At 32.9% G+C, this 21,687-nt stretch overlaps 1 protein-coding gene across 1 annotated transcript; it reads left to right on the top strand.

The window, feature by feature from the left end:
* The first annotated feature begins 7,478 nt into the window (after positions 1–7,478).
* Positions 7,479–20,235, top strand: LOC112420425 (THO complex subunit 1). The gene is made up of 21 exons (XM_024779701.2): positions 7,479–7,641; positions 8,453–8,536; positions 9,213–9,287; positions 10,483–10,576; positions 10,701–10,846; positions 10,963–11,034; positions 11,345–11,417; positions 11,509–11,574; positions 11,702–11,748; positions 11,989–12,060; positions 12,169–12,294; positions 12,425–12,490; positions 12,591–12,632; positions 13,464–13,580; positions 13,687–13,769; positions 14,738–14,804; positions 15,488–15,559; positions 15,716–15,766; positions 16,197–16,256; positions 16,341–16,490; positions 19,740–20,235. Exons 1-21 carry the CDS (start codon positions 7,639–7,641, stop codon positions 19,992–19,994), a joined length of 1,821 nt encoding a protein of 606 aa, XP_024635469.1. The 5' UTR covers positions 7,479–7,638; the 3' UTR covers positions 19,995–20,235.
* The last annotated feature ends 1,452 nt before the right edge of the window (positions 20,236–21,687 follow it).

Here is a 21,687-nt window from a genome sequence, read left to right as displayed (position 1 = left end):
ACATGATATTTAAGTTTTGGAGTGAAAAAGTTTATGTCCTCAGCGGTGGAAGGTGGGTGAATTTCTCCCGAACGCATCAATTGAAAGCGATTGAAGATCATGTTACGGTATGGATGTTTCGCCATTCACAAACCAATCAGTTGTGTTTTGCTCTTAGTGTGAGAAAAGTGCAAACATAAAAGGTATGAAAATTTTATGAATTAATGTAGTATCTATTTTAATTTTTTTTATAAGCTTGTGCTCTAAGTTTTTAATTTTGATTTATATGCAGGATCACTTATAAGCCATTATTAATCAAGGAATTAATTACGATGGAGATGAAGGAAGATTTTCACAATTATGTTCGAGTTAGTTTTAAGAGTACTTCTTTATTTTCTGTTGCAGTTGGTTATTAGTAACAAATTCTTGTAGAGTTGATAACAAACTTATTTCTTTTATCGTGAGTTTTTTTACTTAATGAATTTTATCGTCAGTATTATTTTTTTTTTGTCAGGTAGTTTAGTGGCTAGAAATTCACTTTTAAAATGAAAAGGTGGGGTGTCCGGGGTTCGAACCCCGACCCCTGTATATAATAATGCATTGTCCCTGCCAACTGAGCTATGCTCACAGAGACTTATCGTCAGTATTTATTCTGCTTAATTATGACTTGAATTTTGTTTTTATTAAGAACATTTATTTAGAGGATTTTTAATTAGCATTTTTTATTTTTTAAAATGGTTTTTAATAAGCGCTTATAATTTGTTATTAAGAGCCTGTTTATTATATCTTTTATAAGAAAAAACAATTTTTAAAAGTATTGATTCCGTTTGTTATACATCTTTTTTTTTTTAAAAAGAAAATCTAAAAATAGCTTTTCAAAAAATAAATTTTGATATAATAGAAAAAATATAAATATCAAAAGATTGAGATTATTTTGTCAAAAAAAAACTATTTTATAAAGTTGTATACAAAAAAAACTTAATTATTTGAAGTAAAAAATGATTTATGACTAAACTCTAAACCCTAAAAAAAAAAAATTATCATGATAATTGTAACACCCCGTTACCCAAAAGGAATAAAATAGCATATAAACATCAGAGTATTACACCAAACGGGCATGCTACATCGCAACATCGAAATTCTTAAATAGAAAATAAAACTATTTAATTCAACAACAGTCATAACTTCAAATTAATGCAGCGGAAAGTTTTGCATTTTCAATAGCAACAACAATATTTTAATCTCCAACAACATCTTGGCATTAAGCCTAAACAACAAAAGTTAGCCAATGAAAGGGCACATCAACAAGTTCCAAAATTTGATACATGGAAGGGAAAACAACAATGAAATAATAAAATGACTCCCAACCCACGTATCAGAGCCCTAGACACGACTCTTGAGCCACCACCGACTACTCAGGATCACCTGCAAGTTACCCATAGGAAGGGCAACATTTTCAAGCAGAAGGGGTGAGATTCACAACAATAAATATAGATATTAAAATCATCAAATGAATCTAACACCCTATAACTTCAACATGTTCACTTGCAAATATTATAATTATTCACACTCACAACAATACCATCATAATCATCCACTTAACAAGTAGTATACAATGTATATAATATCATCAACATCAACAATACACCAAGACCACAATGAATACACATATATAAGAATGTATATCAAACATCAACATCATCATTACATCAAGACTCATGCAAATGACATGACCACTGCTAAGACACCATCTTAGACTTCTGAATGAGATGCAATTATGCATGTGGTACCAATCAGGACCGAGGCCCTCACCGCTTTTGAATGGTTAAAGCATTCATCAGGACCGAAGCCCTCACCGCTGTTGAGCAACTAGTACTCCAGGACCGAAGCCCTCACCGCTGTTTTTATGCATATGCAATGGACCTACCTGTGTATATCTACATACAACTGACCATGCAATGCAACTCCATATGACACCACTTAAATGACATGTATGACTCAATAAATAGCATACAATCAATCATCATCAGTATTCGGTAATGCAGCACTCCAATCAACCAAAACAATGCATGATTATATATACCCATGCTCAAACAACAACATCAACCATTATTATTCAAGCAAGTAATTTCAACAATCAGGAACTGAGCAGCTCGCCTCGCGAGCACATCTGCTCGCCATGGCGAGTTCACGGAAAACACTAGCTCGCCGTGGCGAGTTCAAGGCGAACTCGAGGCGAGTGAAAATTAGGTGCTCTCGGGAAAAAGTGACATTTTCTCACTCAAACTCCATTTCTAAGTTCCCTATTCATCTTTTTAACCTAAAACTTCCACCATTCCTCTTTATTATCATCTAGGTACCTTAAACCATCCCCAAAACACCTTATAACAACTTTTCAAAAATCAAGTTTTATCTGGGCTTACTCGCCATGGCGAGTTGGACTGCTCGCGAGGCGAGCTATGAAGTTGCTCACTCGCCATGGCGAGCACAGCTACTCGCGAGGCGAGCGATGAACTTCTGTACGGGCAGAAAACTGGTTTTACCCAAAAATCCCATTTTTCTCCCAATCACTCCCCAAATCAGTTTACAGATACATAGTTAAGTGTTCTACGCAACCAGAACCTAATTCTAACCCCAAAATCAAGCTTACAACTTCAAAATCATCATTTTATCATAAAAACCCCTTTTTCCCCAAATTCTCACCAACACTCTGTTAAACACAAAATCAGAATTCAATAACTATAATCTTGAAGTAAATCCCACCCTTACCTTAGAAATTGAAGAAGAAATGCACAGCAATGCTCAGCCCTTGGTTCTCTCTTGCTCTTGGCTTTCTCTTGTTTTCTCCCAAAAACTGCTTCTACGTAAAACTACTCTAACTTCTCTGTATTAACCTCCCACCAAAATGTAACTCCCTTTAATTATACTTAACTCCCCATAACTTCTAATAACTCCTATTATTTCCCAAACTCCAAAATAATTACCATTTCATACTTATTTTAATTATTATTAAATAAACCATATACTAAATTAATACACCACATAAAACATCCAACAATCACATATATACAAATATATGCATATACTCCACGTAAACCACCAAACATCATATATAATAATATATATACATACTCCACATAATAAAATAATTAAATAAATAACTAGGGCGTTACAATAAACATCGCAAAATAGATTCTAGTTTTTTTTATAAAGTTTGTTTGGAAACAACTATATAAAAGTGATTTTTTGTTACAAAATAATTAGTTCAATCTTTTGACTCATATTTTCTCTCTTTTTAGAAGTTACTCTTAACAACTTCTAATTTGAAGTTGTTTTTAGATTTTTTTTTAAAAGTGTTTTTTTCATAAAAAAACTAAACAAACTTTTATTTTGATTTGTAACTAACAAACTCTAACCCTAACATGCCGTTTACTCAAATTCATTTTCATTTAACCACATCTGAAACAGTTTGTATGTGTATTAATTTACAAAGGTACATTGACAATTTATAATTGGCTAAACTGCACTTTTCGCCTCTTAAATTTTAAAATGTTACGATTTTGGCCTCCTATTAAAAAAAAAAAAAAATTTCAGCCTTTTTCATCCTAAAATTGCTGAGAAGACACCACGTGTCCCAAAAAAGGGGTCATATTCGCAACTTTTTGTAAAGATAAAGGGTCAAAAAGCATATTTCCCTTATGTTAGGGGTCAAAAGAGCATATTTCCCTAAACATGGGGTCACTTTTGCCATTTTTTTAATAGGGGTCAAAATCGCAACATTTTGAAACTTAGGGAGCAAAAAATGCATTTTAGCCTTTATCATTTTTAACTGTTTTGTTGGTTTCATGATTAAAATTCAACATCAAAAGTAAATAAGTGAGAAATTTATAGTTCAAACTTTGATAGCTCATAACAATATATCAACCACCCCAAAAAAACAACTTATTAATCTTGTCAAAAATAAAATAAAGTGCATGGATGGAATTTTAGTGATATGTTGTGTTGAGTAGTCGTTGTTCTCTACTTCTCTCTTTCAGCTTCAGTTCAGCAGTTAACAAAGTAATAATATTTTGCTTTTCGTATCACCAAGTGCATTTTCGAGAAACTGACATGTTCAGTATAGTCAATGTTGCAGTAAACTATTAAATCAAAACAAGAACTTTTACTATTTCAAAGACTAAGATTAGTAGTACCAACTAGACTATCTGGTCTATTATCAGTTAAGTACAACAGATATCCAATCATTGCTTCATATTTTTAGAAATAATTTTTTCTAAGAAGATCTTTAATGTATTTCTCTTGACAAGTTAATTTTTTTTTTTTTTTTAACGACAAAATTTATTAATAACCAAATTCATGTGATAGGTCAGCAAGTGCATAGAAATATCGATTTTAATATAAAAGATTTCGAATCCCACAATACTTGAAGTACCATTATCTATTGTTGGTCAAAAGAAAAAAAAAAGTATCGTTATCTATTGTCATGTTGTTTATCTAAGGTAGTGCTAATTAGTTTGATTGCGAAATTAGAAAATTAACTTGTTTTTAATTATTTTTATGACAAGAGACAAGAATATAATTTGTGTCGATCGCGAATACTTGTTAAGTTATATTTTATTATTGTAACAGGAAAATATTTTCGTGCTTAAAAGGATTAAATTAAAGAGGCTGCTACACTTTTGCGTGTGCGACACCGAATTTCGACTTCGTAATCTATTTGACCTCTTTCGCGCGTACGCATTACAACTTTAAAATTTAGTTTGAAAAATAATCAATTTTTGCGTGAAAAGTTATTTTTAGTAGAAATTTAATTTAAAGGTTCTGTTTACTTTCGCATAGCTGAAACCATATTTTAAAACTCACAGAAGCTCGCTTTCGCGTGTCCAGCTACAAGTTTAAAATGACTTTTGAAAATTAGTAATTTCTAAATTAATTAAAGAAAATGCTCTGACTGTATTTTAAAATCAATTCCTAAATCTTCTACGATACATGTTTCACTCTTTCAAGATGAAATGAGTATCACATTATTCCAATTTTCAATGTTAAAATTCAATGTTAAAAATAAAAAAATTTAGACTTAAATATAATTTCTCTTACAATTTCTAATCATACAACTTAACATAGATAGGACGTTCATCCTATACCGAACTCTATAAAAATATACTCAAGACATAGTAATTATAATAAATAGACTTTTATTCATCCCATTGATCATCATTGAAACAGAGAATTCAAAGAAACAAAACGTGAATCAATATGAGCAAAGTGGACAAAACCTGTTAGTGATGGCTACTCTAAAATGAAAAGAAGGAAGGCACGGCAATAGTCACTCGTAAACCGCAGCAACAGGAAGAAATAGAACAGCAGCAACAATTGGATTTGGAATCGGTAATGTACTTGAAATAAATATGATCAAGTACAAGCGATAATTTAAGTTTGAGGTTATGATGACAGGTCATGCAACGTTATTTTTAGTATAATTTTGAGTTAGTTTAGTAGATAAAAAATTAAGTCATTATAGAGGATTTTAGAGAAGTTGTTCATGGTTTAAGAGACATTTTGTATCGTTTTCAATTGAGCCATATAATTATGTTTCTTCCCTAAAGTCTAAACTAGATAATTTCATAGGTGGTTTGAGTCTTTTATTACAAATCATTTCTTTTCTTTTTAGCAAAACATAATATTCATACACTACAATAATAACAAAGATCATTGACTCAACAAAAACATAAATAAAGTCCCTTATATTTAATAAAAATAAAGTTATTTGATTTAAAAAAAGCATAAGTAAAGCTCATCATATTCAACAAAAACACAATACTTAGGGTTTTTTCTTAGGAAGTTGAATGATATTAAGGTTATTTATGTAATTTACTCTGTTTAATAGTGGTATGAATATCCGCGGGTATGGATACCGTTAAATCCGCATCTGTATCCATTAATTAGCGGATAGTTAAAAAATCTGTTTATTTTATTCATGGATATCCATTAAGGTATCCGCTCCGTGCCCGTGGCGGATTTTATCCGCGGATATCCGTGGGTGCAGATTTTTTTGCCATCCCTACCTGCGAGAATGTAAGTCCTCACTTTAATAACAGTATCAATGTGTATGGAAGCCTAGAGGAGTGACGATCCTTCATCATAGTGCACATATAACCTTTAGGATGATGAGGAGCAACGTGACATCTAGAGGGATCTGTCAAACGAAGTTAACCACTTTTATATAATCTTTAGCTCATAATAGATAGACATTTTTGCATTAAGTCAAACAAAAGAGGTGAATGAGATTTGAAGGATCCTAATCGCTCTTAATAATATGAATCAACACTTTTTTAATTTTTTTGCAATCGAATCAACCCGCTTTGCACATATCAAACAAAACTTGAAAACTCCCTTCATTTTACTGATTTAATTATATGTTTAGCAAAATGCCTAGTCGAAACAACAATTCATGTGGAGATGATAGTTTACTATTGTATTACTTGGAATAGTTTGATGGAGTTGTCAAATTTGTATTCAACACCCTCCTCCAAGGGCGTCTAAGGTTTTATCGGATGATCATAAAGGTGTGGTTCCTCTTTTGTCGGATGCTTCTCCTCTTTTAGTTATGCTGTAATATTTTTTCAAGGGTAGTTTTTTTTAGTCAAGTTTTCAACGGTAGTTTTAATGTAGTTTTTTTTTTTTTTTTTGGCTTAAGCATCGTTTAATACAAAATAAATGAATAAATGACATACAAACAAATATGCTTCGACTCGCGGTCCGTGTGGAGCAAGAACTTTTAGGGTGTATTTGAATTGCTAATTTACGAGAGGAAAAGAGAGAAATACTTACTTCTCTTTTTTAAATTACAGACAATATATATTTTTAAAATAAGTTGAATATGATTGACATATTATTTGATATTTTTTTTATTATTTAAATTTTTATAAATATAAAATTTTTTGAAGGATAGAAAAATATTTTATAGACACCTATATATTTGTAGTTTTTTTTTGAAGGAACGTATATATTTGTAGTTGGAATTTTTTGTTTGAAATAGAAATACACACCCTACCAAAATAAAAACATAGGGGGTGTTTGTTTCAAGGTTAAGAATGACATTTCCGAGAATACATGGCTAGGGAATGATTATACCCATGTTTGTTATGAGGTTGAGAAAAAAATATTCCTAGGTATAAAGGTTCTTGAGAATGGAGTAACCTCCCATAACTTCCATTATTCCCATGAATTTATTCCCATGTAAAGAGATGGAAATGTGCATTCCCATGATATTATGCATAGATTTTAAAAAAAAAATTGTAACTTCCAATTTTTCCAGGAATGTCAAGTTATCTGCCAAACACTTTTTTTAACAAATACCCAAGAATCAAATTTTCATATTTTCATTCTCGGATATGTTATTTATGTTTCCCAAAAACAAACGCCCCAATACAGTTTTTTTAAGGACAAAAAAACAACATACAGTTAAACGCAGCGTTTTGGTGTTTAGTGTTTTTCTCAAAACAAATCACTCTCTTTCTTTCTTGCTTTGTTCCAATTCAATTCAACTCTACAGAATCACAATTTCTTAAAAAAAAAAAAAAAATCAATTCTTCTAACCATTATTCAACGCTTTGAGGTTCCATTGAATAAGGGTTTGTGTTCAATTCAAACTCCATAATGGTAAGTTCCGTTTTTTCTTTTGTTCCTTTTCACAATTCAATTTTCAGTGAAAACATTGGCACAAAGTTTCAATTTTTTGGATAATCCCTTATACCCATTTGTTTATATAGCTTAATTAATTGTTTATTTATTGATTGGTTATAGGTTTTGGGTTTATATAGGGAAGTAGATTATTTGTTTATTAGAGCTTAAGCTTATAGTATCAAAATAGGGTCCTGTTTGGATAAACAACTTAATTTACTGCTTATAGTATAAACACTTATCATCTATAAGCGCTTATTACAAGTTATTTCTATGGCAAAAGGTAAAAAAAAAGTCGAATTGTTTTCGATAAGCTGTTTTTGTAAGTGTATGTTTGATTTTGCCAATGAATTGATTCTGGCTAAAATTGAGTTGAATGTAAAGTGATTTATGCTTGGATACATTGATGTAAAAGTGAGTTCAGCAACAAATTTGAGTGTAAAAATTAATTCTAGAATCAGAAGCTACAATTTCTAGATTCAAGTAGAATCTATTATACTTTAAGAGGAACCAAACATGTCAAAATCAATTCTACACCTCTATAACCAATTTTGTCTCCTCCAAAAGTGGAACCAAATATACACTGCGTCATCCTTCAGAGCTGCTTAAAACAACATACACGTCATAAGCTGTTTTCATAAGTTCTCTCAAACATTCTCACAATTACTTATGCCAGTAGATAAACTCAAACAAGTCAAAACAAAGAGGCCCTAGATAATGCTTTTTGCGCATTATTCGATTGTTGAATTCATTGGTTGTGTTGTTTTGTTTGGTTTATTGTTATTTGCAGGAGGTATTTAAAAGGGCCATATTACAACCGGGGCCACCTGAAAGTTTTGCTTTGCAGACTGTTCAAGAAGTAATACAGCCTCAGGTATATTTTGAAATTCTTTTGAGCCAGTTTGGATTAGCCTCTAGTTCATTGAAGATTCCCCATTAAAATTCATTGCTTACAAATTTTTTCATATAAGCTTGTAAGTGTTGATGGAGAAGTTTATCAAAACTGCCTCTAACTCCATTCCTGTAGAGTCCTAGTACAAATTTATAATGAACATTGAACAATGCTGAACTAATTTCCAAACGAGTAATGACATGTGTACACCTATTTTGCGACAACTTTTGGGACAACCTTCTTCTTCTCTCTTTTTATTTCAAAACATGTAATAAGTTGTTTCTATAAGCTCTGCCAAACAGTCTAACAATTGTTTATGCCAGTAGATAAACTCAAATAAGGCAATCCAAACACGCCCTTGATCATGCATATCATTCTGATGGCTTATTTTCGATTTTCTTTGGGATGGGATGATATTCTGGATTTTACAAAATAAAGAGATTTGCATTTAGGGAACAGTAAGGAAAAAGGCGAGAGACTCTTAAATTTCAAAAGGGTTTTGATTATGGGATATCTATAACTTATGAAAAATATAACATGGTTGTCTTTTGACTTAAATTGTTCATTCATGATTCATGTCCCGAGGTTCCTTTTCTAGTAACTTTGATAATGACATTGTTAAAGGTTGTGGTTAATTTAATTGATTTATGATTAACAGAGACAAACAAAATTGGCCCAAGATGAGAACCAATCCCTAGAAAACATTCTACGGCTATTACTTCAGGAATTCGTGGTATGTTTAACTGCTACCCTTGCTCATAGATGACACCTTATGTGCTAGTCGAATAAAGAATGATAATCTAATTGGATTTCTACAAATTTCTTTGGAAAAATCCAATAGTGTTTTATCTTTTTTTCTTTTCTTTGGTGTGTCTATTATGCATGATTATGATACTAAATTTATTTTATTTTTTCTGTTAAAGATTTGGTCATGAGCCAAATTCTTAGTTTAAAGGTAGACAGTATTGCTATAATTCTATGTTAAAGAACACGAGAGTTCTTAGGAGATGTGAGAGATATTTAGACACTATATTTTACTAATCACATAGAAGAATGGCTTTTGGACCACCAATATTCACGTAAGGACCCACTGTCCCTATACATGGATGCCGCCTACGCCTGCGTAAGGTCGCGTCCCTTTCCTTATCCCCCGAAACCATCATGCCCGAACCTCTAGGCCAAATATTCGGCCAGAATATCCGGATTTAGGGGGATACACGTGTTTCTCCTTATCTCGTGTGACTTAGGGATTAAGTCACGGAATAAGAGGCCTAATTAGGCTATAATAATCCCCTTGAGACCATTCTCAAGGCATGACCTAATTAGATACTAAACCCTAGTTTCAGTATTGTACTCACTGCAAGTACAGTTTGATGCATAATACCGACCTTATAGATTTTCTTATGCTAATACAGTGGTTATGGAATGATACTTATTTGGTTATACCCTTTACTTTGGGAACAATGCAATCATTACTCATTAGTAAAGCAGTTTCCTTGTTACTATACTTTAATGTCAGTTTAACTATTTTGGCATTCAAATTTCAATGCTTATTTTCTTTCTCAGTAAAGTTAGACATGTTTTTCATCTGGGATGCATGTTTTTTATGACACATTCAGTTTGTTTTCTTGCTAGTGCATGTATTTACTTACCATTGACTTGCATATTTTTAAGTGTTTTCTTTTTACTCTTTTATTTATTTTGAATTCACATGTAGTGTATAGTTTATCAAATGGTAAAGTAAGCAGTGTTTTCAAGATGCTTAGATGACTTGTATAAAGTAAACTGTAAACTAAGAAAAGCATTTTCAGAAAAACCATTTCAAATATAAACTTATCTAATGCTGTTTCTTTTCCCCTCTTTGTTTTCTTGTTTCATTGTTTATGTCTCTTTATGGCCTGTATTAATATGTTCACACTCTGGTTCAGTCGGCAGCAGTACAGTGTGGGGAGGAAGTAATGCAATACGGGCAATCAATTGATGCTAATGAAACTACCCAAGGCCACATTCCTCGTCTTCTTGGTCTGTGCACCATTTAGCAATGCTTTAATGAGATACAGTTAAATCCTAAACATATTAACTGTAAATTCTTCTTGCTATTCTTTTATACTTATGTTTGTATTTTGTTTTTTTTTTCGTTTTTCAGATATAGTGCTATATCTGTGTGAGAAGGAACACATTGAAGGTGGAATGATTTTTCAGTTGTTGGAAGATTTGACAGAAATGTCTACAATGAAAAACTGCAAGGATATTTTTGGCTATATAGAGAGTAAACAAGATATATTGGGAAAGGTACATTCCTCATTTGTTTGTAATTCTTTGTGCTTCTCTAATTAATGATTTAGAGCAGGGGTATTGTATAACTGACCTGTACTTATGTGGAACTTTTATGTTCGCATGACACACAGCAAGAACTTTTTGCTCGAGGAAAACTTGTGATGCTGAGAACCTGTAATCAACTGCTTCGCCGTCTTTCAAAGGTACATTGAGCATGATTTATGTTCTATTATACTTAAAGCTTTAAAGCTGATTACTGTCTCTAAATACAAATCTATAATATTCCTGCTTCATGTGTTTGGATTTGTTTAAACTTTGAGTGCTCATTTGTCTTTCCTGTTTTCCTCCATCCCTAAATGTCTCTCTTTCCTCCCTTTAACTGTCTAGGTCGAGCTATATGATAAATTTCTCTTCAGCATTGTAGTATTGAATGAGTATTAAGTTAGGGTTATGTAGGATAAATTATTCTTCGCACGATTGCCATAATTCAATGTGTTTGTATGGATGTTGTAGGCAAATGATGTGGTCTTTTGCGGAAGAATTCTCATGTTTCTGGCTCATTTCTTTCCATTATCAGAGCGATCTGGTACAGTTCTGTGAAGTTTATCTTAACTAATATTTTAAATTTCATTTTATTGAGCGCCTCTCATTTTGCTGTTTTTGATAAACTTTTGCAGCCTTAAATATCAAGGGTGTCTTTAACACATCAAATGAAACAAAATATGAGAAAGAACCTGTAGAAGGCACGTCCTCGCTTACTGTCTTAGCTTTCTTGATTGCCATTCTTAATTCATTCTTATAAATACAAGTTATTAATTGAAGTTTATATTTTTTTTCTCCAGCTAACAATTTATTTTCCATGCTTTCCAGGCATATGCATTGATTTCAATTTTTATGAAACTTTTTGGGGCTTACAGGTAAGTTTTCATTGAAATTTTAGTTCCTGATTGGAAGTCTATTCCTTTTTCTCAACTTGAGGCCTGCCTTGCTTTTTGACACGATTTTCAATATAAAATTTGTCATAAATGGTTCTACTTCTACATGTTAAAGCAGAAATTTTACAACTTCGACTACATACTGCAGGACAGTGTTTTATTTTCTTTCAATAAAATAACCTAAAACAAATATTTTAATCAGTCTCTGTTAACTTGATGCAGGAGTATTTTTCTAACCCTGCTCCTATAATTCACTCTACATTTAAGTGGAAAAAGTTCACCTCCAGCTTGTTGGTAATATTTTATTTCATAGTTTTTTGTCTGCATGCATGCATTTTTTTCTCAATTATCAAACTGCTTCTGTTCTTTTCTTTTTACATAAGAATTTTTGTTGGATTGAAGGTTGTACTGAATACATTTGAAGCACAACCTTTAAGTGACGAAGAGGGAGATGCTAATAATTTGGAAGAAGAGGCAGTTAACTTTAGTATAAAATATCTCACAAGCAGTAAACTTATGGGTCTAGAGGTGAGCAGTTTGGCTAAGTCTTGATGCTTACTAATAAAAATGTGTCATCATTTTTTTCTGCGAAGATGTTCAAGTCCTGACTCAGCATTCTCTCTTGTTTGTTTCTTGTTATCGGTTGAATTCTTGATAGTTGAAGGATCCAAGTTTTCGACGTCATGTTCTTGTGCAGTGTCTGATATTGTTTAATTATTTGAAGGTAATAATTTTATGAAGACTAATTTCTATGTGATGTACAAATAGTATTTAGTTTTTTTTATCTAATATTAGCTGGTGGTTTCTCCGTCATTTGCTTTTAGGCCCCTGGAAAAGGTGACAAGGATCTGCCATCTGAAACCATGGTTAGTCCCATCTTCTTTGAACTCTTGGTAATGTGGCTACATTGGGTAGTACCTAATTTTCATACTTTTAGTTATGAAAACATTACATGCCTTCCTTAGCACCTAATATTTGTTAATTGCAATTATTGGCTTACATGAAATGATTTCTACTGTTTCTCTTAGGGGTGTTTGGTAGGGAAATTTTTAAAAATATTTAAAAAAAATGAAAATTAATTTGCATGTTTGATATGAATGTGTTCTAAAAAGTATTCCAAGGAAACTAACATTGACAGGATTTTATGAAAGTATTTTGTTTCCTAGCAAAACATTCCCAAATGGGAAAGGGGAGTCCAAGATTCCCATTTAATACATTGTGCTCAACAAACAGTTCTTTTTAGTGTTTTCAAATAGTAGCTCTATAGTGTAGAGGAATTTTAACAAACCGCTATAGTACCACTATAACATCACAGTGTAGCAGAATTTGAACAAATCGCTAGCCACAAATACGATTCTCAATCAATAGGGACAAAATGTAATATGTTTTATCTGCGATTGACTACACATGTTCTTTTGGTTTCCCCAAAAGCAATATTTAACTGCAGTATGCCCCTATTAGTTTTGGTAAGTTTATTTTTATGGCAGTACTGTCCATTTTGTCAGATATCAGGTTGTATGTACACCGTCAAACATCTCCTTTGTGATTTTTGTCTTTACTTTCCCGTAATCTGAGAAACATGAATTGGTTATTACTTAAGGAAGGACCTTATTTTAGCGTTTTCTAAGGTTATAGTAGCTGCTGTTTTGATTGAAAATGCATTGTTTACATGTAACTCATTTCTTTTTGTAATTCAGAAAGATGAGATCACATCATGTGAAGAGCGTGTTAAAAAACTTATTGAACTGACTCCACCCAAAGGGAAAGAGTTCCTTCACAAAATTGAGCATATATTAGAACGAGAAAAGAATTGGGTGAGCATCTTCCAACACTTCCTCCGTATGTTCTCTTGCAAATAAACATGTGATTGCCAGTTATCATTAACATCAAGAATATAAATGCCTTTCATGTATTTTTTAGGTGTGGTGGAAACGTGATGGCTGCCCACCATATGAAAAACAAGCTACAGAGAAGAAAGCGGTACCAGATGGCTCGAAGAAACGGTATGCTTTTTGTTTAGCAAATTATTTATCGTGTAATAATGGCTTTAGTTTAGAGGACTAGAAATCGCTCATAATCTTTTGATGTTGTCAGTTGCGTGAAAGAAGTTATAACCTTGTTTTGATGCTGTTAAGTAAAAAATAAAACCTACCCCTTGATTAATGTCTCGAAATGGGTGTCATGTAAAATTAATGGATTCATGATAAGTGTAGTGCTAGGAACACCCACTCTAACACTCTCTTTGCAAAACTTACTCTCTTATTCAGTGAAAATCACGTGAGTCTCAACACTTCATGTGGGGCCCACTCCCAATATGATGTGATCCACATGAATTTCACCCAATAAGAGAGTGAGTGTTGGAAAGAGAGTTTAGAGTGAGTATTGCTAGTGCTCCTCTTCGTGGTAATACCCTTCATTATGTGTTTTTATTACATTGCGATATTTTGTCGATTAAAGGGGTAAAACCGTAAACACACACATCCATCAATGTTAACTTTAAAGTTCATTAAAGTGTTCTCCACGGAATATAATTTCACTGTAGCCTGTAGATCACCATGTCTCTACCTCTATTGAGTTCCTTTTCTTTGGTGGGGTGGGTGCAATGTGAAACCAGTTTTGAAACAACACAATTATTTGCTTTCGTAACATGCGATGTCTCTGATAATGAACTTATTTGAAAACTGAAACGCTAGAAACATAAGGAATATTTGTTCAACATAAAAAGTAGTCAACTAAGTCAAAATATTAAGTAGCTCAGAACAAAGAAAATCAATTTTAAGTTTATGTTACAAGCATACACGATACAACTAGGCAAAACCATAGGTGCTTGAGGGGCTTTGTGATTTATAGAACAAAATTAATGTTTAGTCATTGTAGATTTCTTTCTTCTATTCTTATGCTACTATTTATATGGGTCTTGGTCACCATGCTCAGATTGTCTGCTTACGCTGTTCCGTCTCTTAATTTTCAGTAAGCCAAGATGGAGATTGGGTAACAAAGAACTGTCTCAGTTGTGGAAGTGGGCAGATCAAAATCCGGTATATTTTTATTTACAGAACTTGTGGCCAGTGCTAAATATGCTAGGTCTAGTTCTGTAGAAGTTGACTATTGTGGATGCTGAACACTAGGGTTAGAACTTAAAAGTATGTGTAGATAGTGGCATGTTTAACATCAAAGTGCTCTGGTTGTAGGTTTAGACTTTTGAGTTGTTTAGTCAAACCCCATATGCTTCACAACGTATATAAATCTTTCCTATTTTTATGATAATTCGTTATTATGTCAATATAGCCGTCAATGAAAATAATAAAGGAAAAGTTAGTTGAGAAAAAAAATAAACTGTTGTGGTTCCTCCGATCGCTACTTACAAACCCTTGGATTGGGTCACTCCTTACTTGCGGTCTTCTCCTAGCCACCTTAATTGTGGAAATTTTGGACTGCCTTCATTGTTGTGTCCTCCTGCACCATCATTGTGTTGGGTGTGAGGATCACATACTGATTAAATATATGGCCTAAGTATTATTATATGGCTTGAGCAGTCCTCAGCTTACAAGTCAGTTTTGTAGATTGAGTGAGGTCCTTAGCCAAAAGTATAATATTCTACTTATATTGATTTTTTTTTCTTTGGTTAAAAAACATTTCTTCATTTCCATTCTATTGGTCATCATAATATTGTTTGACTTTTCTTAATTATTGATTTACACCAAATTTCTTGAATTTCCAGAATGCTTTAACTGATCCTCAGCGTGTTCAAACACCTTCAATTCTGGAGTACTGGAAACCCTTGGCTGAAGATGTAAGTTTTCCTTATTAACAGCAATGGACATATTGATTTTTTTCCTTTCCTAATATTGCAGGCTTGGTTATTATGATTTTTTTCCAATCATCCAAGTTATAGCCTTTTTTTCATTTTTCTTAAATATTGAAATTCTTCGCATTTATGAAACTACAGATGGATCCTTCTGCTGGAATAGAAGCTGAATACCACCACAAGAATAACCGGGTAATCCCCTGCTTAATATTTTGGGTAGTAGACGTAGAAATTTTATTTTAGGAAATGAAGGAAAAGCAGAAAAAAGGACAAGGTGGAAACATAACAATGATATAAAGGAGCTCTTCAGCTTCTTTTCAGTTAACACTCAGTAAAGACATACAAATAAAATGAGAACAAGAGAGGCATCAAAACAGCTATCTTACCCTATAGTAAGCCGAAAAGAAAAGTTCGTTGATAATATGCCATTTCATTGCAACTATCATTAAAAAGCATCTGCATACATAGCACCTTGCCATAAAGTATTCATTCCTCTATTAAGTCAAAACCAATATATTTTACCAAAACAAAATCATCTAGAAGGGTAAATTTTATCGTCTAATATTCAACATTCTACTGTAGAGTGTACACTTTTATTTACCTATCTTTCTTTTTGACTTAGGTTTATTGTTGGAAAGGTCTTCGTCTTTCAGCACGGCAGGACTTGGAGGGTTTTTCTAAGGTAAACTTAACTTTTTAATCTACATTTATTGTCTGCTTAACTTTTTCGGATTAATTGAAATTTTATATGTATATATTGTTGCAGTTTACTGAATATGGAATTGAAGGGGTTGTACCACTAGAACTTTTGCCGTCTGATGTCCAATCTAAATACCAAGCTAAACCAAATGACAGAAGTAAACGTGGTAAAAAGGAAGAGGCAAAGAAAGCTGCTAATCAAGTTGAAGAAAATCAGGTTTCTTGATTCAGATCCAACTTCCCATATTTCTTTTTTAATTACATCTTCTCAAGAGAATAACTTTTTAGTGGTTCCCGTTGTTGCTGGTTGCCTGGTTTTTGTTCTTTGGTTTCTATCAACCACAAGAAGCCGTAAATTGTTGCGAGGATTTTTAGTTTATGTTCTTTTGCGGGAAAAGGCTTTTCGACTGACTGTTGTTTTATCCTGTGTTCCTGTTTCTATGATTATATTTGAACTGGAGCTAACAATGTAATTTTATCACAAGAGGTTAATGCATCAATATATTCTAATCCTTCGGTTTTCGCACGCCGCGTAAATAAGATGCAATTTTTTTCATGAATTTCAAACTTGGGTATTCCTATGGCCAATTAGCCTACTAGTATCTAACTTTTTTTGGAGAGAACAGGCCCTCACCCTTCACTCATGCTTTCAGCTGGTCCTTGGACCTATCGTAACCTGTGAGAAAAGAGATTAAAACACGATCGCTCACACAAACTTACAGCGACACACAAAGTATGGTAAACTAGACAGCCCAAATTACATTGCATGGCTACGGGATTTATAACAAATTTAAGGTGCGAGTATGTTAAAATATATAATAAAATAAATTTTAGGATCCCTCTAATGTGGGCCTCGGTCCAAACATGGACCATTAATAACTGTTTATAACTGGTTTTTAATATTGTTTGAAGATTTTGCGTACTAAACCAATGATCTTCATTTACATCATTAATTCCCTCTTGTGAGTGTTGCCAGAAGATTACAATGCCCTCCTTTGCAAATCTGTTGAGTTTCTAACCAACTCCTAACTCCCTTATAGGCTTCATTTACATAATTAATTCCCCCGTCATCCCTATTATTTCTGCTTATATATATATATAACCCCTTGACCATTGGATTACTACTGGAAATATCTCCCTGCTAATCACTGGCGTCCTCTTTTTTCTTCTACAAACCCGCCCAAATTCACCATTACACCAATCTATAATTGCCTATATTCATGGATATAGTCCCAGATTTGGTTCATACTAATATAATTATAACCCAATTAAGTAATAAACTTATATTAGTGATTGGTAGACATAAAATTGTAGGAGGGAATTGATTTTACAAACCACGGTTCCATGTCTAGTTGGATATTTTGACCATAAATGTTGTACTCCGGCAATCTAACGGACGCTTGCTGTTAGGCCCGAGGTTATTGGGGATGCCCATGGGATTTTTCCCAAGCAGACCGCTTTTGTAGGCCCCAACCGGTTTGAAGCATCTCAGAAAAACAATTATCCACTCCAAGCTGTATTTTAGTTATCTCAAGCCCTAACAGACATGAAATGACGAAGGAACCGATGAAAGAGGTGTCAAATAATCTAAAGAAGGGACTGGGTATAGTTGGTTTTAGTAAAGGACAAGATTTAATTGATTAACATCAATTTGTGAATCTTTCGGGAAGAAAACTCTTGCGTGAAATAGCATTACTCTTTTATAAACAAGATCAAATGGTTTAGAGATGTAGATTTGAGAGGAAAAATGGATTTAAATTGTCTGAATAGGAGACTAGAATTGGTACTTAATGTTCTTAAAAAAGAATCGGTACTTAATGTTCTTAAAAAAGAATTGGTACTTAATGATTTGATCAATAAGGCTAATTTGCACGATTTCTTGCAAAATAAATACCTTGATTATAGATGTCGACTATATCTATCTAATAACTATCTAGAAGCTTTCCTAATTTATTATATTGCAAATTACAAATCAAAATAGGAAGAAATATACACAGAAATTAGGAAAGGTGATATTTACAGACATGGAAAGAATATTTACAAAGTTAAAAATAGGAAAGTAATTCACAAGGTAATAATGAAAGTATCAATGTGATCGACAAAAGAAATGAGAAAAACTTAGTTTTTAATTTCTTTTGTTACACAATAGTACTTTTTTATGTACCAAATTCTAGAGCACTGATATGCACCCAAACAATACTTATGTGTATGATGCATCCAAACTTTTTTGCTTGAAAATTATTTTTCTTGGGTATCTGGTGCATACCATGTTTGGGTACATATCCATCATGTGCATGACTTTAATTTTGGAGTGTTTTATTGCCCAATACATTATGCACCTTCAATTGAGTGCAGTAGTTAGGTCAGACTTAGATGTACATTAGGTTTGGAAATGAGAGAAAATCAAAGAAAGTAAAGTGTTGAGAGATAATTTGGAGAATTCTGAACTGTGATTATGAATATGATAATTGCTAACCTTCAATTGAGTGTACATGATAGAACTATAAGTAGACAAGCATAACTGCCTTCTTAAGTAGCTGAATGGCAACAGAGCTCTGTTACCAACTAACTCTTCCTATATACAGATATAAGGCTACACGAATGGCATACGCCAAAATAAACAGATAACATAAACTACTGCGCCTGTCATATTAAGTGTCTTTTAATGTTACACACACTTCTTAGGAAAATCATTGAGTATACTAATTTCTATGATCAAATGAGCCTCATTTACTTATTTATCCTTATTAATATACTACCTCTGTCCTAATATACTACTTATTAACAAAAGTAGATGGTGTACTTAATGTGTTGATTTTGTGAATCAATGTCACTAAAATACCTTGTTTTGTATAGATGTGACCAACTCAGTTTTTTCATCTCCCATGACAAATTAGTTGTATTAATAAGGGGTATATTTTTAAAAAAATGTATCTAGTAATTTGAAATGAGTCATTTATTTATGGACAACAAAGGTAGTAGTAGTTAGTGGAATGAGCCGGGTATCCTCTGCGCACAACTGCAAAGAGTAGTCCCTTAGCCGGGTAAGACTGCAATGCGTGACAAAGATCTCCCTCAAGAGATTTAACACTGCTGCATTCTCAGGGTTGAATTCGAACCCAGGACCTCTGGTTAAGCTGGAAGAGATCCCTTACCATCTCATTCAAGTGCTCTTGGGTGAGTGTTAGGTAGTTGAGATACAATAAAAAATGATATATTAGTGGAAAAAGGTAATTAAAATGACATAATTTGAGACAAACAAATATTCCAAATGTGACACTTAATATGAGATGGATGGAGTATCATTAGATTGAACTGTAATTTGCATGCATCTATCTGTTTCGTTCTACTTCTCTCCATTGTTTTTGTTCTCCTCTTTATTATATTTAAGATTTGTAATAATAAATTCAATGTTAAATGGATTCCCTGAAATCACTTTTTGTCATTATTTTTTGTTGTGGAGTAGACTGCTACACCTTCAATTGAGATAGATGGTGGTGAAGGCATTAGAGCAGATAGCACAGCAACACCTATGGAATTTGACGCTGCTGCTCTCCCTGGTGGAACCTCAACTTCTGATGAACTTCAGAAGAATGGCTCAGATACTGATATCGGTCAGGAAGCAGGTCAATTGGAAGCGGATGCTGAAGTTGAAGATGGAATCATAGATGAGACTGATGCTGATGCTGATGCTGATGCTGATTTAGATGCAGTTGGCTAAGAGGATTTCACAGATTTACATGCTAAGGATAAAGTAACATTAGAATAGTGGATGCTAGCATCCATTTTAGCGACAAAGGTAGCTGCATGTATGCAACATTCTTCCCATTAGGTCAAATTAACGCATATTATTTTATTTAAAAAGACAGATGGAAATCATGAATTTTTGTATAACATCAATTGAAATTGATTCTCTTAATGAAGAGTGGCAATATGAATATTTGTACTTGTATCGGAAAAAATGAAATGAAATACTCAAAATTAGTTATGTTCAATTAGATACTATCAAAATACAATTAACATTTGAAATTGGTTTGTTGTCGGACACTTTTAAATGAAATGGTGCGAATAATAAATTTAATAAAGATTCAGAACATGCGGGGTCCTTAGGGAGTACTTTGCTATCTATCGTGGTCTTATCCAGCTAGAGGGATTAGTCTTGTGAGCATAGATACCAAGTTCGCACAAAAAAACATGTCGGGGGTAGCTGTACCATTTGATCCGAATTTAGATTTTCTCATTGGAATTCAACATGAACGGGGTAACGATGATGATCTCATGTTAAATTTATTGGCTTTCACAACTAAATATATAATTAGATTTTAATGACGAGATCTCTCACATAACTCCTTCATTTAGGAGGTTCGAGTTTCAAACGTTGAAAACTTACGTAACTTGTTGCGAATTATTTTTTGTTGCTCAAGTTGTCTATAATTGATTTTAGATTTTAGTTAACAGTTACAGGAGGAAAATACACTATACTTAATATTGATTTTTATTATCTTTTGCTACTGTTATGGTCTCACTATGGATTTGTGGAGATGGAGACTGAAGACTGAATGGACAGAGGGCAGTATAGGAGGCAAGAACATAAAGTTGGATAGTATTCTTTGCCCCACTCCATTGATGTCCTCTTGCTGCAGCTACTATGTCACTTAGTGGGGTCAAGGTGAAGAAATGGATAACACAATTTATTAAAGAGATAAACGGAAATGAGATATTGGTGGGATCCCATTTTGAAAATATTTAAAAAAGTAGATCTCTATCTTTGTCATAACCCCTTCTCACAGAGCCAGGTAAGGCAACCAAGACACATTAGATTTCTAAACTAAAAATAAAAATATATGTTCTTGTTTTATTCATGATGCCAATCCCCACATTATGTGGATCACGTATATATATAGTGTGATTTATATATTTTAATCAATAAAATAGAATGTATTGAAAATTGTACGTTGAAAGATGCTACCATTATTATATCTATTTTTCATAATTTATATTTAAATATAGACATAAAATAGTGGTTAATAGCTTTCAAAATCACAAATATTTGTATTCGCTATATGATTAATAAATTGTGATAGATAATCCAAATTATTTTTTTATTTCGTATCAAAAACAACTCATAACTCATAGAAAGAGATTGTGGGAGCGTGGAGATGACTTGTCTGCCTTAACTCAATTTTAGCAACTTGCGCAAGTAGTTATCGAAAACATCTGCCTTAACTATTGTTTGTATTTCTTTTTTTGGCGCACCAGTTCTGATCTATCAATGGTGGACGACTAATCCAGTTCGTGCGTAGAGACATGCACACTGACCAAGCGTTGTTCCTCTGTGAATCGAATCCGGTATTTCCCGGATACGTCCTTGAAAGGAGCTCTTTGTCACTAGAGCTCAAACAACTTGGTTTACT

This window comes from Medicago truncatula, chromosome 3 (assembly GCF_003473485.1).
Source record: "Medicago truncatula cultivar Jemalong A17 chromosome 3, MtrunA17r5.0-ANR, whole genome shotgun sequence".
Lineage (NCBI taxonomy): Eukaryota > Viridiplantae > Streptophyta > Magnoliopsida > Fabales > Fabaceae > Medicago > Medicago truncatula.
This window is presented reverse-complemented; position numbering and strand designations above follow the sequence as displayed.

What these genes read in the sequence shown, in the direction of transcription:
- LOC112420425 (XM_024779701.2), top strand. An exon ending in AACAAGATATATTGGGAAAG is followed by an intron (nt 10,847 to 10,962) that starts GTACATTCCTCA and finishes CATGACACACAG; the next exon opens with CAAGAACTTTTTGCTCGAGG. An exon ending in AGTTCACCTCCAGCTTGTTG is followed by an intron (nt 12,061 to 12,168) that starts GTAATATTTTAT and finishes GTTGGATTGAAG; the next exon opens with GTTGTACTGAATACATTTGA.